This window comes from Arachis ipaensis, chromosome B8 (assembly GCF_059453495.1).
Source record: "Arachis ipaensis isolate K30076 ecotype BB chromosome B8, ASM5945349v1, whole genome shotgun sequence".
Taxonomy (NCBI): Eukaryota; Viridiplantae; Streptophyta; class Magnoliopsida; order Fabales; family Fabaceae; genus Arachis; species Arachis ipaensis.
In genome coordinates, this window is record NC_142443.1 from 395,893 (window position 1) to 412,711 (window position 16,819).

Below are 16,819 nucleotides of genomic sequence, written 5' to 3' on the forward strand. Positions count from 1 at the left end.
CACTTAGCACAAAATCCAATCTTCAAGCTTCCGAGAATTATTTTTAGTTGTAATTTGAAACCTAAATAGGAGAATAAAGAAAGATGATTTACAATTCGATGTTGATCCTGTCCGTGAAAATTTTGCACGGTGAGATAAACCAAGCGCATACTCTAGTACAGCCATTGTAATTATGTAGTTGCTGGCGGCATATTGGGTATATTCATTTAACCTGAGTTGTAATACTGGTTCGATTTTTCATCTTAATTAGTACCTGAAAATGTTTCATAATCTGACCCTTCTATTGGTACATTTGATAAATGATAAGCATGCAGTAAATAAACTCCAACGACCATTCAAGAGCTACAAAACATAATAAGAGCAACAAAACATAATTATAAGCAATCAGGTCTTGAACATTCTTGGTAGTACACTTGATGCCAAAAATACGATAGTCATACCACCGTGGGCAATAATAAATAATTGAATTAACTGAACGATTTATCTTACTTGTAGAGTTGTAATTTCAAATATTCTATAACAGATTGATATGATAGAAATCACCCCTGAACTAGGATCAGCTACAATTCCTTGACCTACAGGAGCTAGGCACACCGTAACAATAACGACATACTATTTTTTGGTACAAATCACCCAACATAATTTTAATTAAGCAGATGCAGCTCCCTTTGTGCGGCTGCAATTATACTATTCTTCTATGCATTAAAAGGCATCAGGAGGGAAACGCCCAGGAAAGGGGTTGTACTGTTGAGCCTGATTCAAATGCATTCGCAAGGCATAGTTATTCACCTGTCAACAAAAAGCCATGGATAAATATTCATCAGCATGTTTCAAAAGAATAAATAATACTAAGAGGAGAAGGAAGAGGAAAAACAATTAATACTAATACGATCATTTTAACGAAAGATTGTTATCTCATATTTTCATCCAACATTTCCTCAGTGATGCTCTGTCTAAAATTAAGCAGCTAACAGTTGACAAATTTTGACATAAAGGACCATCTTAGGTCAAGATCCAATGGACTGCACCTGCCACACAGAAGTACAGTTGGGAAGAAGGCAGGAAACTGGGATATGACCACAGAAGAAATTATTTTGCTACTCAGTGATTGATTTTAGATTGTGTATTAAATATCGAGTTTCAATCTCATTGGGAAGAGTACATGTCAGGGATGCAATGCCTTTCGAAACAGTTCCATAATTCTATGCATCTGTGTCCCAACCAAATTTGGATTCAGGGACTCGGACCATTAATTTCCATAATATCATTTGTCATCACTAAATCATTTCTGTTTTCATAATTTATGCACTCCCATCATTCCTTTGTTTCTAGCGTTGGTTTAATCTCCAAAATTACTATTTGAACTGTTATGAAATGATGGGTCAAGCAGTGAATTATGAACATAACAAGCACAAAGCTAGGTTTCACCTCGAGAGTTCTGATCTGTTCCTGGTATTGAGACACCAATTGCTTCAACTGTTGCAACTCTTGGCTTTTGACCTCATAGTCGGACAGCCTTTCATGCTGGATTCTGAAGGCACTTTTAAAACAATTTCTCTCCTTAGTCAAGGCTTCAATTTGCTCCTTCAGCATCAGGTTCTCCTGGAAAAATAAACGCTCTTGATGAACCATAACAATTACTATACATGTTCAACACTTTAATGTACATATTGTATATCAATGCATTTAAGTTGCCCCTTTCAAAGGATATTCACATAGCTAAAGCTAGATGTTAAAACATCATACAGCTTGTGAATGGTAGTGTACCTTGCGAAGTGCAATTGTTTCCTCGGAACTTGCAAGGGCACTGATTGATTTCTCTAGAACCTCCAGAAGTCTAGCAGCACGGGCTCTGGCATCATCGATGCTGGTAGCACACGTCATTTCTCTAACAAACAGGTCAATCCACTCTGCTCCATCAGAAGGAAAGTTGCTTGTAGCTGACTGGTTCCCAGAAGCAGAAGCAGAAGCATCCCCATTAATATTATCTTCCAATACACCTACAAGTTTCTCAAAACCCCATCAGATTGAAGTGTTTAACAAGAAAGCATCATTAACATCCAATTTTCATAAACCTAAGTATTTTGCCGAATTGGCAATTACTAAACACACACAGATAAAGCCCGTATTGAAGAATATGTCTCCCCATCTCTTAAAAAATGTGACATTCATCTAGAAATTATGATCAATAATCCCTAAAATTCTTTAGGGAGATTGAAAACACCGATCTACCTGTCTCCACGGCAGCATCTGGTTGCTCAAGGGTAGCAGAACTTTCATCTGCAGATCCCAAACAAAGGCCATGCAACCTCTTGATGGCAGCATCTAGATCATTTCCGCATTCTTGGAGCGCTCTCTCGAGAACCTGAAAATTAAGAGATAGATAAATAAATAAATAAATAAAAAGCATCACAATAATTTACATATTGATGCAACAGATTATCGTTATTAACCAAGGAAATGAAAATAAAAAAAGGGATAACAAAAATAAAAAGGGAACCTGGTCATCCATATGAGGGAAATGATGGCGAAGGTGATCGATGAGAGTGGGAAGGGAGAGACGAATTGGGGAAGAAGAGGAGCAGCGCAGCCTCTTGGAGACAGATGTTGGTGGCGAAGAAGGAGGAAGCTCTTCGAAGAAAGATCTCTTGCTTCCGCACACCGCAGCAGACATCGTTCAAATTACGGTGATCAAAAGCCTCCTCTTCTTCGTTTAGGTGTTCTTCTTCTTCGTCTTTCACGGATACCAATTCAATTCAATCCAATTATCCCCAAAACGACGAAGAGTTAGGGTTAGGGTTGCCGCTGGCAAATAATTAGATCTATGTATCTAAGTTGACGGTGATGTTCTTGGGGTTAGGTTGCTCTGCCATTCAATCAAATCAGAGTCACAAAGTATATATGTTTGCTTGTCTTGGATCGGTGAACTTCCTCAACAAAAATGATTTGAGGCTGTTGCAAAATGAAATGCCAGGATTTTATACCCTATACGGAAAGTTTCTGTTTTCTGACAGGAAACGTTTCCCATGAGAATTGCCTTTCATTTTAGGGTTAGCAAATTCCTTTTTTTTTTTTTTTTCCTTTTCAAAACAACTTTTCCTTTAAAGAATAAAAAACGATAATTTCAATTTCAATCAATGAAATTGTAGACAAATATCCTTAAAAATTGATATTTACATATTTTTTATATACTATTTCTTAATAAAAAATTGAAAATATGAAGAAAAAAAAAAAGAGTGCGTATAATATTCCTTATTCCATAGTATAGTTTAGGGGTGCACAAGACTTGGTCCGGCCCGAAGATTCGGACCGAACTCGATTATTTTGGGATTAATTTGGTCCGGTTTCGTTATGGCCTGGTTAAACCTGAGATTTCAATAGATGGTTTCGGTTATTTATTAAATCGGATTCGAACCAAGTCTCGAATCACTCGGCTCCGTCCTGTTGGACCCGTGTAGTTATTTGTTACTTAATATTTTGTTGTTATTGGTTGGTATGACACTATAAATTATTATTATTATATTAATCTTGTGTTGGTTGTTAACTTTGTTTTAATTGTCTTTTGAACTTTGAATGTTTAATGTGTAATTGATATAATTATTATTATGAAACTTTAAATTATTATTGTTAGATTCTAAATTATTATTATGTGAATGTTGCAATATCATGGAATAATTATTTTCCAAAATTTAGAGGTTCAAAAGATGTAGAATCTAATTTTTGGTGATGTTGTGATAAAGTTGATCAAGACTCGGACTTCACCCGGTCTAGACCCGGCTTAAGTGTGGCCCGAAAGTAACACGATTTCATCGGATCTAGGGTTGGATAAGGGTCTCATAAATAGACTCGGTCATTATTTAGGTAGTGTTTGTTTTGAGGTACTGAAACAGAGACTGAGAGACTGAGACTCAGTATCGTGTTTGTTAGTTCAGAGACTGGTACTAAAATTTCTGTCTCTGTCTCTAAAATTTCAGTATTTCAGTATTTCAGTACCTCCAAAAAGTAGGAACACAGGGGACTGAAACTTTAATAACATTTTATACCTAAAATACTTTCATTTCAATTAATTAATTCTAATTTTACCCTTTGTACAAATTAAATTAAAGTTTCATTCTTGTTTCAATTTCTATCTTCCATTTTGCACCAAACAGAATACTGAGATTTATTTCAATCCCTGTCTCGTAGTCTTTGTCTCTCAATCTCAGTCTTTCCGTCTCTGTCCCTCCACCAAATACTACCTTAGAGTCGGGTTCGGGTCACGGCAAACCCGGTTTCATCCGGCCACATGTGCACCTCTAGTATAGTTTGCCTTTCATTGTACAATTCTACAATAATACACATTATAAAATGTTAAGGGGAAAAGAAATGCCAAGCCTTGCAACAAAAGATCAATAAAATTTTCTCAATGTATCTTATTTTTATAGGTTGTATAAGTTTTGTTTTTTTAATATAAATGAAAAAAAAGACAAGAAATAAAAAAGAAAAAGAAATACAACCAAACTAATTGACTATAGACATGTCAAATTTAATAAGATGATAAAGATAATGTTACTATTGAAGTTATTTCACATATTATTTTGTTCTTGATGCTGAAATTTTAGTCATTTTACATGCTAAGTCTCAACTAATTCATATAGGCATGCGCGTTTTTTTTAATAACATTGTCAGCATCTTCTCCTCCTCCTCTTCCTTTTTCTTCTGCGCATTTTTTCTTCAACAACGTCGTCATTATTGTCATTATCATTTTTTTGTGCTTCTTCTTCAACAATATTGTCGTCATCATTTTTCTATTCTTCTATTTGTTTTTATTCAACATTGTCGTCTTTTTCTCCTTTTTTTCTCCTCATTCTATTTCATTATCGTCATTTTTCATCATCTTCTTCTTTTTTTATATATGTTCAAAAAATTAGAATTCAAAAAATTAATTTCACAGCACATAATTTTTTATGCATAACATAAAATTTTAAAGGACTATATGCTCAAGATATTAATACTCAACCAACAAAATACGTACAATACATAAATTTTGATGTGTGACATATTTTTTTAAAAGACTACATATCAAAAATATTAACACCCAATCAATAAAATACATATAACACACAAATTTTTAAAGGATCACAATTGATTTTTTTAACTAAGAAAATATATTTCTAACAAAAATTTATGTACTATAGATAAAATTTTATATATTATGTATAAAAATTTCTATATTATATGATAAATTTATCCTATATACAAATTTTTTTTGTGTTGTGTAAGAATTGATGTGTTTTCTCAAGAAGATTTTGTACTCTCTGCTAAAAAATTTTGTCTGAAAAGTGCAGAAAAAGAGAAATGGTGATGTAAACGTGTGTTTTTTTTTTTGTTGGACTTATTATAAAAACACTTAAAATAGCGCTTAGGCCTACAATATTAAGGTGTGTCTAAAAACTTGTAGATGGAAATGGGCCGAATCAGGCAGCCCAAGCAACAATAACCCAAACGGCACCCACGACCATGGCGGCACGTGCTACCGCCATAGCCATTCAATAAAAATGAATGAACATCTTCCTAGCGTTTTCTACTTCCACTCAGCTCACGCAGCTGTGTGTTCGTTTTCTTCCTCCGGATTCGCTAATAAACCCTAGAACCTCGCTCTAGAGCCATCCAAGGCTCTCCGTTCAACTCACAAAGAGCATGAACTGAAACTCTTACAAGAGCTCACTATCCATATTCATTCGTTGAATTGCCTAGGGTTTAAGCTCCGGCTACACTCCATTTCAACATGTGGAACAACGGCCAGATTGCCCCGCCCGGAACCACCGTTCCACCCATTCCTCCACCTCCTGCGCCTCAGCCTTCCTACACGGTGCTTCCGCCAGTGCCTCCAGCTCCTGCCCCACCGGAAACCGAGGCCGATGCGGAGGCACGGCTCGAGGAGAAGGCCAGGAAATGGCAGCAGTTGAATTCGAAGCGCTACAGCGACAAGAGGAAGTTCGGTTTTGTGGAGACGCAGAAAGAGGACATGCCTCCCGAACATGTCAGGAAAATCATCAGGCAAGTGTTCTTTATGCTAGCATCAGCTTAAATTTTCTTTTTCTGATTTGCTTCAATGGATAGTGTTTTCTTTAGAATTTGAGTTCTATGGGCGTGGATGAGCTTGTTTTATTGTACGGGAAAGCTATGAGATGATGTACTTGTCAGGATTGGTTAATTAGAATCCATGCTATTTTTGGGTTGATGTAAGCTATGGAAGGAATGATCTTGTTTCTGTATCATGTTCGTAGTTGGTATTTTCTGCTCTTTATTAGGAAGAAATGTCTTGTAACTAATATGACTATGGGCATAATTTTATAGGCTTTTGAGTTTTTTGTAAATGTTTGAACGGGGTTTAAGGTTGCCTGAAGAAAGGCGTAATAGAACACTGATGAAACCCTTTACATAAGGTGGCTGAGTACTGTGCGTGTAGTGTAGCATGATTTGCTCTCTTGGTCATCTCTATCTAATTATTCGGTTGTTTGATTGCTTAGAGAGGTAATTTTGGTTGCTATTTTTTATTTCAGGGATCATGGTGATATGTCTTCAAAGAAATATCGTCATGATAAACGTGTTTATCTTGGAGCACTCAAATTCATCCCGCATGCTGTTTACAAGCTCCTGGAAAACATGCCCATGCCGTGGGAGCAGGTCCTCTGCATTTTCCATTTTGTTGTATTTGGTTAATTTTACGAAGTTCAATTTCGTCTCTAGCCTTTTTTATTTAATTGAATGTGCGTTGGTCTTCTGAAACCATGTATAAATAAACTTCTATGATTTCAGGTCCGTGATGTAAGGGTCTTGTATCATATTTCTGGGGCTATCACGTTTGTCAATGAAATACCCTGGGTTGTGGAGCCTATATATCTGGCACAGGTATGTGGTTGCCGGCTGTTCCCAAAAGTTGTGTGTGTGATCATGACAGTTATTCTTAACTAAGAAATTTATTTTGCAGTGGGGTACAATGTGGATCATGATGAGAAGAGAGAAAAGGGATCGTCGCCATTTCAAGAGGATGCGGTTCCCCCCATTTGATGATGAGGAGCCTCCGTTAGACTATGCTGATAACATTTTAGATGTTGATCCTTTAGAGCCTATTCAGCTGGAGCTGGATGAAGAAGAAGATTCTGCTGTGTATACTTGGTTTTATGACCATAAGCCTCTTGTGAAAACAAAGCTCATTAATGGTCCTAGTTACCGGAGATGGCATCTTTCCCTTCCTATAATGGCAACACTGCATCGGCTGGCTGGGCAGCTTCTTTCTGATTTAATTGACCGCAACTATTTCTATTTATTTGACATGGAATCATTCTTCACGGCAAAGGCTTTGAACATGTGCATACCTGGTACTGGATTTCTTTCTTGGATTTATTACCCTCCATGTTTCCAAAGTGTTATTTGTTTTCTATGAATATATATTGAATTTTGGACATTGACAAGCTAGGTTTTGTCAATAATTATATATGAAATTAGTAGCAATGCAGTGTTTAATGAGCTTTAGAAGTTGTAGAAAATTATGTTTCTTTTAATATTAGGCAATAGTAGTCCAATGTTGAAATCTAAAAGACATGCATTTATTTTTGTTGATATCTTACACAGGTGGCCCTAAATTTGAGCCTCTCTATCGTGACATGGAGAAGGGAGATGAGGACTGGAACGAGTTCAATGACATCAATAAACTCATTATAAGGTCCCCTTTGCGGACAGAGTACAGAATCGCCTTTCCTCATCTTTATAACAATAGGCCTCGCAAAGTAAAACTTTGCGTGTATCATACTCCCATGGTGATGTACATAAAAACTGAAGATCCTGATCTACCTGCTTTCTATTATGACCCCTTAATACACCCAATAACAAGTGCCAACAAGGAACGGCGGGACAAGAGAATTTATGATGAGGATGAGGACGATGATTGGACATTGCCAGATGGTGTTGAACCTTTGCTTAAAGATACCCAACTTTATACAGATACCACTGCTGCTGGTATCTCCTTGCTGTTTGCTCCCCGTCCTTTTAACATGAGGTCTGGTCGGATGAGGAGAGCTGAGGATATTCCTCTTGTATCAGATTGGTACAAGGAGCACTGGTGAGTTGTATCCTTCCACCCTGTTAATTTTTTGGACCTAACATTTACAGGTTTACTATGCATATGCCATGTGTCTCATTTCTCCAATAGTCTAATACTAATGATTTCCTGTTTTTCTTTGGACAGTCCTCCATCTTATCCAGTTAAAGTTCGGGTTAGTTATCAGAAGTTGCTCAAGTGTTTTGTGTTGAATGAGCTGCATCATAGACCTCCTAAGGCTCAGAAAAAGAAACATTTATTCCGGTCTCTTCAAGCAACCAAGTTTTTTCAAACTACGGAACTGGATTGGGTTGAAGCGGGTCTACAAGTTTGTAGACAGGGGTATAACATGTTGAATCTCTTGATTCACAGGAAAAATTTGAACTACCTTCACCTGGACTATAATTTCAATCTTAAGCCTGTCAAAACCTTGACAACAAAGGAAAGGAAGAAGTCACGGTTTGGTAATGCCTTTCATCTTTGTCGTGAGATCCTTCGTTTGACGAAACTTGTGGTTGATGCCAATGTTCAGTTTCGCTTGGGTAATGTTGATGCTTTCCAGCTGGCAGATGGCCTCCAATATACTTTTTCACATGTTGGTCAATTGACTGGTATGTATCGATATAAGTATAGGCTTATGCGACAAATAAGAATGTGCAAGGACTTGAAGCATTTGATCTACTACCGCTTTAACACTGGGCCAGTTGGGAAGGGACCTGGTTGTGGATTTTGGGCCCCCATGTGGAGGGTATGGTTGTTCTTTCTTCGTGGTATTGTTCCCCTTCTTGAGAGATGGCTAGGCAATTTACTTGCACGGCAGTTTGAGGGTCGGCACTCAAAAGGTGTAGCGAAGACTGTCACCAAACAGCGTGTTGAGAGCCACTTTGACTTGGAGCTTCGAGCAGCCGTTATGCATGATGTGCTTGATGCCATGCCAGAAGGTATTAAACAAAATAAGGCAAGAACTATATTGCAACATTTGAGCGAGGCATGGCGTTGTTGGAAAGCAAATATTCCTTGGAAGGTAGGTGTCTATTTCGTATAATTTGATACCTTATGAAAAAGCATGCTTGGTGTTTTGGTAATTTTAGATGTCTAGTCTCTTTGTTTACTATAAGTCTCTGAACATAGTTCATCACAGTTAGTAATATAACTTATTTCCAGATTTGTCTGGAAATGAATTAGAATGCAAGTATAGATGGTCTAGTTGTATTCCATAGTGAAATTATTGTAATAATTTGGAATTGGTTGGTTCTTGGACGACTTGTTGATTTCCTATGCATTGTATAGGTTCCTGGTCTGCCTGTTCCTATAGAGAACATGATCCTTCGGTATGTGAAATCAAAAGCAGACTGGTGGACGAATGTTGCTCATTATAATCGTGAGCGTATAAGAAGAGGTGCAACTGTTGACAAGACTGTCTGTCGTAAGAATCTAGGAAGATTGACACGTCTCTGGCTTAAAGCAGAGCAGGTATGATCTATGTTGTGTTCTATATGTAATTTTTTGGCTTCATTATTTTCAAAGAATTATTGTTTGGGTTGAGACTCTACAGTTCTCATTTCATTATTATCTATGAAGTCTCTTCCTGATCATTCATCCCTCTTGTAGGAGCGACAACACAATTATTTGAAAGACGGTCCATATGTCACTCCAGAAGAAGCTGTTGCTATATATACAACAACAGTTCATTGGTTGGAATCACGGAAGTTCTCCCCTATTCCATTTCCACCTCTATCATACAAGCATGACACAAAGTTGCTCATTCTTGCACTTGAGAGGTTGAAAGAGTCCTATAGTGTTGCAGTGCGACTAAATCAGCTGCAAAGAGAGGAGTTGGGGCTCATTGAGCAAGCTTATGACAATCCTCATGAAGCTTTGTCACGAATCAAGCGACACCTTCTGACACAGCGTGCATTCAAAGAAGTATGCCAATATGATCTAAAATTAACTAGCTTATGATCTTCATCCCATCAAAGAACTAATAGTATATATATAATTTTTAATATTTAACATTTATTTTTTTTCAGGTTGGTATAGAGTTTATGGATTTATATAGCTACTTGATTCCAGTCTATGAGATAGAACCTCTGGAGAAGATCACAGATGCATATCTTGATCAGTACCTGTGGTACGAAGGTGACAAGCGTCATCTCTTTCCAAACTGGATCAAGCCAGCAGATTCAGAGCCACCACCTCTTTTGGTTTACAAATGGTGTCAGGGTATAAATAATTTGCAAGGTATATGGGACACCGGTGATGGTCAGTGTGTTGTGATGCTGCAAACCAAGTTTGAGAAGTTCTTTGAAAAGATTGATTTAACAATGCTAAACAGGTACACAATTTGGAAATCACTGTGTGAATATAATTTGTAATTTGAGCTAACTGAATTTCTGGTGTTGCAGACTTCTGCGACTGGTTCTGGACCATAATATTGCTGATTATGTCACTGCAAAGAACAATGTTGTGCTGTCATACAAGGATATGAGCCATACAAATTCATATGGTCTTATACGTGGTCTACAGTTTGCATCCTTTGTTGTCCAATATTATGGGTTGGTATTGGATCTATTGCTTCTTGGACTGACTCGTGCTAGTGAGATTGCTGGCCCACCACAAATGCCAAATGAATTTATCACTTACTGGGACACAAAAGTTGAGACAAGGCATCCCATTAGGCTGTATTCTCGGTACATAGATCGGGTTCATATATTATTTCGCTTCACCCATGAGGAGGCTCGAGATCTCATTCAGCGATATCTCACTGAACACCCTGATCCCAACAATGAGAATATGGTGGGCTACAATAATAAGAAGTGCTGGCCAAGAGATGCAAGAATGAGGCTTATGAAACATGATGGTATATATTTCTCTGTTAAATTTGTGTGTTTTTTTGTTCATCATTTATGTAATTAATTCTAATAAAATTTTCAATTTTGTGATTCCAGTTAATCTTGGGAGAAGTGTCTTTTGGGATATGAAGAATCGCCTTCCTCGTAGTATCACAACTTTAGAATGGGAGAATAGCTTTGTTTCTGTTTACAGCAAAGACAATCCGAACTTGCTCTTTAGCATGTATGTATTGATTTATTTTTAGATGTTTTATTGATGTCCATTTTTTTGGTTGTATAATGAACCACTCATATAGTCAGTAATAATCACGTGCTTGTTGGATGGTCCTGCTTTTTAGTTTTTGTATCATCCTTTGAAGTTTGAATTACTGGATACTTTCATGGCCTGCAGGTGCGGATTCGAAGTACGGATACTCCCAAAAATTAGAATGACACAAGAAGCATTTAGCAACACAAGAGATGGTGTCTGGAATCTACAGAATGAACAGACAAAAGAAAGGACAGCTGTGGCTTTCCTAAGGGTTGATGATGAGCACATGAAAGTGTTTGAGAACCGTGTTAGGCAGATTCTTATGTCTTCTGGTTCGACTACATTCACAAAAATTGTCAATAAGTGGAATACAGCTTTAATAGGTACGTGGATTTTGTATTTTAGGGGATCTCTGCCGAGGGAATTATTGGTTTTCTCATTTGTATTTGGTTTCTTTTAGGGCTCATGACCTACTTCCGAGAAGCCACTGTACATACTCAAGAGCTGTTAGATTTGCTTGTTAAATGTGAAAATAAAATTCAGACTCGTATTAAGATTGGGCTCAATTCAAAGATGCCTAGCAGGTATACTTGGTTATTGTTATTATTATTTCCTAATTTGGGAATTTAATTGCAAAATTCATATACTGCTGTAACTGTTATCAGGTTTCCACCTGTCATCTTCTATACTCCCAAAGAAATTGGAGGGCTTGGAATGTTGTCCATGGGTCATATTTTGATTCCACAAAGTGACCTCCGGTACAGCCAACAGACAGATGTTGGTGTAACCCACTTCAGGAGTGGGATGAGCCATGAGGAGGACCAGTTGATTCCCAATCTTTATCGCTATATACAGGTGACTCAATTCTTACCCATTATATGTAATGATTTGTGTGTATTTCACACATGATGTAGGTTCTATAGTCCTTCTAGTTCAACTTTTAACATTCTTGTGGATTATGACAGCCTTGGGAGAGTGAATTCATTGATTCTCAGCGAGTCTGGGCAGAATATGCATTGAAAAGGCAGGAAGCACAAGCACAAAACAGACGTCTGACCCTTGAAGATTTGGAAGTGAGTTTCTTCATGTCCCCTTGTTCTGAATATTTGGATTTTGGAGTTTATTGTGTTATTCCTTCAACAAAAGTATACTTATTTTCATGCAAGATGAACTAATATTCACTGTTGTTTTATTTGGCAGGATTCTTGGGATAGAGGAATACCACGTATTAACACACTGTTTCAGAAGGATAGACACACATTGGCTTATGATAAAGGATGGAGGGTGCGAACAGACTTCAAGCAATACCAAGTTCTGAAGCAAAATCCCTTTTGGTGGACACACCAAAGACATGATGGAAAGTTGTGGAACTTGAACAATTACCGAACCGATGTTATTCAAGCTCTTGGAGGTGTCGAAGGAATTCTCGAACATACTCTGTTCAAAGGAACATAGTAAGTTATATTTCCCTTTGAATCTCTTCTTTTTCTTTTCCAAAAAAATAAAAATAAAAATTTGGAGCTGAGTTCTTGGTTTGCCTTTCCTTACCTTAACCACTGTGTAAAGCCGTTTAGGACTTCGTTTGCAATCATTTTCTCATCTGTCTTTAGTTTTCGGCCTGTTATTCCCTAGATAGGGGGTCTAGCAAGCGTAAAATTCAGTTTCATTTTTTGTATTCAGCATTTAGTTCTTGCTTTTTATTGTGTGGTAGAAGTTGCAATTGACCCCTTTTTCGCTTCCAGTTTTCCCACTTGGGAAGGTCTCTTCTGGGAGAAGGCGTCAGGCTTCGAGGAATCTATGAAGTATAAGAAGCTCACCAATGCTCAGAGATCTGGTCTGAATCAAATTCCCAACCGTAGATTCACTCTTTGGTGGTCTCCCACCATAAATCGTGCCAATGTTTATGTGGGTTTCCAAGTGCAGCTAGATCTGACTGGTATTTTCATGCACGGGAAAATTCCTACCCTGAAGATCTCTCTTATTCAGATATTCAGAGCTCACTTGTGGCAGAAGATCCATGAAAGTGTTGTGATGGATCTCTGCCAGGTTTTGGATCAAGAGTTGGATGCTCTAGAGATTGAAACTGTCCAGAAGGAAACAATCCATCCAAGGAAGAGTTACAAAATGAACAGCTCTTGTGCAGACATTCTTCTTTTTGCTGCCCATAGGTGGCCAATGTCAAAGCCCAGTCTTGTGGCTGAATCTAAGGATGTCTTTGATCAGAAGGCAAGCAATAAGTACTGGATTGATGTCCAACTTCGATGGGGTGATTATGACTCTCATGATATTGAGCGTTACACTAGGGCCAAATTCATGGATTACACGACGGATAATATGTCTATATATCCATCGCCTACTGGTATGTTTCTTATCAATCTTGTGTTCACTTTTTATTTATTTTGATTATGGAGCTGACTGGATCATTTGTTTCAATTCAGGGGTAATGATTGGCATCGATTTGGCATATAACTTGCACTCTGCATTTGGGAACTGGTTCCCTGGGTCGAAACCACTGCTTCAGCAGGCCATGAATAAGATCATGAAGGTAACAAATTATCATGCATAATAAATCTGTTATAAATTATGAATCAAGAAGTTTTTGCCGAGTATGTATGACTTGTTCTTGCCTATATGCCCTTTGCACCAACCATTCTGGTTAATGTCAAATCAAATTTATATTATTTCTTCTATGCAACATAATTCTTCCTCTAATACTAATCTTGTGTTGGTACCAGTCTAATCCTGCACTGTATGTGCTGAGGGAACGTATCAGGAAAGGTCTGCAGTTGTACTCTTCTGAGCCCACTGAACCATATCTGTCTTCTCAAAACTATGGAGAGATATTCAGCAACCAAATAATATGGTTTGTTGATGACACTAATGTGTATCGTGTTACAATCCACAAAACCTTTGAAGGAAATCTTACAACAAAACCTATCAATGGTGCCATATTTATTTTCAATCCAAGGACTGGACAACTGTTTTTGAAGGTTTGTTGGCTTCCTTTCCCTCTTTCCTCCTTTCCTCTTTCCTCTTTCCTCTTTCCTCTTTCCTCTTCCCTTGGTCATCTCAAATCTGTCCAAATATTGATTTTCCACATTATACTTTCGCAGGTTATACATACAAGTGTATGGGCTGGTCAAAAGCGTCTTGGTCAGTTGGCAAAGTGGAAAACTGCTGAAGAAGTTGCTGCTCTTGTAAGGTCATTGCCAGTTGAAGAACAGCCTAAGCAAATCATAGTCACTCGTAAAGGAATGTTGGATCCATTGGAGGTTCATCTGCTGGACTTCCCCAACATTGTCATTAAAGGAAGTGAACTTCAGCTTCCTTTCCAGGCTTGTTTGAAGATTGAGAAATTTGGGGATCTTATTTTGAAGGCCACAGAACCGCAAATGGTTTTGTTCAACATTTATGATGACTGGCTGAAGAGTATATCGTCATATACTGCATTCTCCAGGCTGATTCTGATTCTGCGTGCTCTTCATGTGAATAATGAGAAGGCAAAAATGCTACTGAAACCTGACAAAACAATCATCACTGAACCTCATCATATCTGGCCGTCTCTAACTGATGACCAGTGGATGAAGGTAAGTTCAATTTGTGATTTTGTGATATTCTACTACTAGCTAAGTTTGAATTGTAAACTCTACACCATGTAGGGTTTGTTTGTTAAACTATTGTGTGAAACTTCTTGACAAAAGATTTAGGTATTTGTTGATTTTGCTGTTCTGTTCGATCTTGGTATTTACTATTTATAACTCGTATATATTATGTATTGACAGGTGGAGGTTGCATTAAGAGATCTCATACTCTCAGATTATGCTAAGAAAAATAATGTGAATACTTCAGCTCTGACTCAGTCTGAAATCCGGGATATTATACTTGGTGCTGAGATTACCCCACCTTCTCAACAGAGGCAACAGATTGCAGAGATTGAAAAACAGGTAATGAACTTAATGCTCTAATGCTTACAGACATCTAACTCAACTTCATTTTCTCTTCCCCATACTTTGCTTATGTTGTTCTGTATGTACTATTGTGCAGGCACATGAAGCAAACCAGGTTACAGCTGTAACAACGAAGACCACAAATGTTCATGGTGAAGAACTTATAGTGACCACTACTAGTCCATATGAGCAAGCTGCTTTTGGTTCCAAGACTGACTGGCGTGTTAGAGCAATATCAGCCACCAACTTATACCTTCGTGTAAACCATATATATGTGAACTCAGAGGACATAAAGGTTTGCCTATTAATTTCTGGTAATCCTTCATCTTACAACTTGAAACTGCTTTTATATGCTAATACCTGGTTGTAATGCAGGAAACTGGATACACATACATTATGCCAAAGAACATTTTGAAGAAGTTCATATGCATAGCAGATCTTCGGACACAAATTGCTGGGTATCTGTATGGCATAAGTCCTCCAGACAACCCTCAGGTTAAGGAAATTCGTTGTATTGTGATGCCACCACAGTGGGGGACTCATCAACAAGTCCATCTCCCGTCGGCTCTTCCAGAGCACGATTTCTTGAATGACTTGGAGCCGTTGGGATGGATGCATACTCAACCAAATGAACTTCCTCAGCTGTCGCCACAGGATCTTACCTCACATGCTAAGATCCTAGAGAGCAATAAGCAATGGGACGGGGAGAAATGTATTATCTTGACATGCAGTTTTACTCCAGGTTCCTGTTCTTTAACTGCATACAAGCTCACTCCATCTGGTTATGAATGGGGACGTGTCAACAAGGACACAGGAAGCAATCCTCACGGTTACCTTCCCACTCACTATGAGAAGGTTCAGATGCTCCTTAGTGACCGCTTTCTTGGTTTCTACATGGTAAGCTTGCCTACCTGCCCTGAGATGTAATTTTATTATTTGTGCACCTATTTGTTAATTGTATTGACTTTTTTTTTGTTGAATTGTTTAGACTCCTGATAATGGTCCATGGAATTACAATTTCATGGGGGTCAGACATGCATCCGGGATGAAGTATGGAGTGAAGCTTGGGACACCTAAGGAGTATTATCACGAGGACCACAGACCAACCCATTTCTTAGAGTTCAGTAATATGGAGGAAGGGGAGACAATTGCCGAGGGAGATCGAGAGGACACATTCTCTTAGTTTAAACTTGTCAGAGAATATATTGTATTTTTTTGTTGGATAATCATTCTAGTTTTTTCTTGTAGAAACGATGTAACAGATTTGTAAATATGTCAACATAATAGCCTGACAGATGTAATCGAGCCTTGTATTTGCTTTCACAATTAGGTTTGAGGTTTTGGATTTAAATACTAAGTTGAGATTTTTTCCAAGCAGAAACATCTACCTTAAATCAAAGCTTTTTATTAGTTTGAGGCTGGACAACATTTGATAACTTGTAGTACTGGATATTTGTGCGTTAATTTACACACTTCTCTTAGAAATGAAAATCATTTATAGAGGATACGTTGAACCGTTAGCCCGTTACAATGTGCTGTACATGGCTCGATCCCATTCCCAATAAAAGACTTATTTGGGATTGAAAGTGAATCATTACGCGAACAATGAGTTACACCTCCTATCTTATATGACAAGTATATATTTTGATTAATAAAACTGGTCCATGGGGATTAGCAAACTACAAAC

The 16,819-nt window shown here is 37.8% G+C and overlaps 2 protein-coding genes across 2 annotated transcripts; one reads left to right on the top strand and one right to left on the bottom strand.

The window, feature by feature from the left end:
* Nucleotides 1-355: 355 nt before the first annotated feature.
* LOC107618469 (uncharacterized) lies at nt 356-3,113 on the bottom strand. Its single transcript, XM_016320559.2, has 5 exons — nt 2,501-3,113; nt 2,233-2,365; nt 1,768-2,000; nt 1,429-1,602; nt 356-789 (listed from the first exon to the last, which is right to left on the bottom strand). Exons 1-5 carry the CDS (start codon nt 2,672-2,674, stop codon nt 703-705), a joined length of 801 nt encoding a protein of 266 aa, XP_016176045.1. The 5' UTR covers nt 2,675-3,113; the 3' UTR covers nt 356-702.
* A 2,386-nt stretch (nt 3,114-5,499) lies between these two features.
* On the top strand, nt 5,500-16,513 carry SUS2 (Pre-mRNA-processing-splicing factor). Its single transcript, XM_016318902.3, has 24 exons — nt 5,500-6,039; nt 6,546-6,669; nt 6,802-6,894; nt 6,974-7,364; nt 7,618-8,104; nt 8,231-9,107; nt 9,374-9,556; nt 9,695-10,009; nt 10,114-10,418; nt 10,489-10,943; nt 11,032-11,158; nt 11,327-11,568; nt 11,646-11,769; nt 11,851-12,040; nt 12,151-12,258; nt 12,386-12,639; nt 12,928-13,544; nt 13,624-13,730; nt 13,921-14,175; nt 14,299-14,772; nt 14,968-15,129; nt 15,230-15,427; nt 15,508-16,029; nt 16,121-16,513. Exons 1-24 carry the CDS (start codon nt 5,768-5,770, stop codon nt 16,313-16,315), a joined length of 7,077 nt encoding a protein of 2,358 aa, XP_016174388.1. The 5' UTR covers nt 5,500-5,767; the 3' UTR covers nt 16,316-16,513.
* Nucleotides 16,514-16,819: the final 306 nt, after the last annotated feature.

What these genes read in the sequence shown, in the direction of transcription:
- LOC107618469 (XM_016320559.2), bottom strand. Translation starts at nt 2,674, where the DNA reads ATGTCTGCTGCGGTGTGCGGAAGCAAGAGATCTTTCTTCGAAGAGCTT. An exon ending in AAACAATTGCACTTCGCAAG is followed by an intron (nt 1,603 to 1,767) that starts GTACACTACCAT and finishes TTATTTTTCCAG; the next exon opens with GAGAACCTGATGCTGAAGGA. An exon ending in AACAGATCAGAACTCTCGAG is followed by an intron (nt 790 to 1,428) that starts GTGAAACCTAGC and finishes TTTTGTTGACAG; the next exon opens with GTGAATAACTATGCCTTGCG.
- SUS2 (XM_016318902.3), top strand. Translation starts at nt 5,768, where the DNA reads ATGTGGAACAACGGCCAGATTGCCCCGCCCGGAACCACCGTTCCACCC. An exon ending in ATCTTTATCGCTATATACAG is followed by an intron (nt 12,041 to 12,150) that starts GTGACTCAATTC and finishes GGATTATGACAG; the next exon opens with CCTTGGGAGAGTGAATTCAT. An exon ending in TGACCCTTGAAGATTTGGAA is followed by an intron (nt 12,259 to 12,385) that starts GTGAGTTTCTTC and finishes TTTATTTGGCAG; the next exon opens with GATTCTTGGGATAGAGGAAT.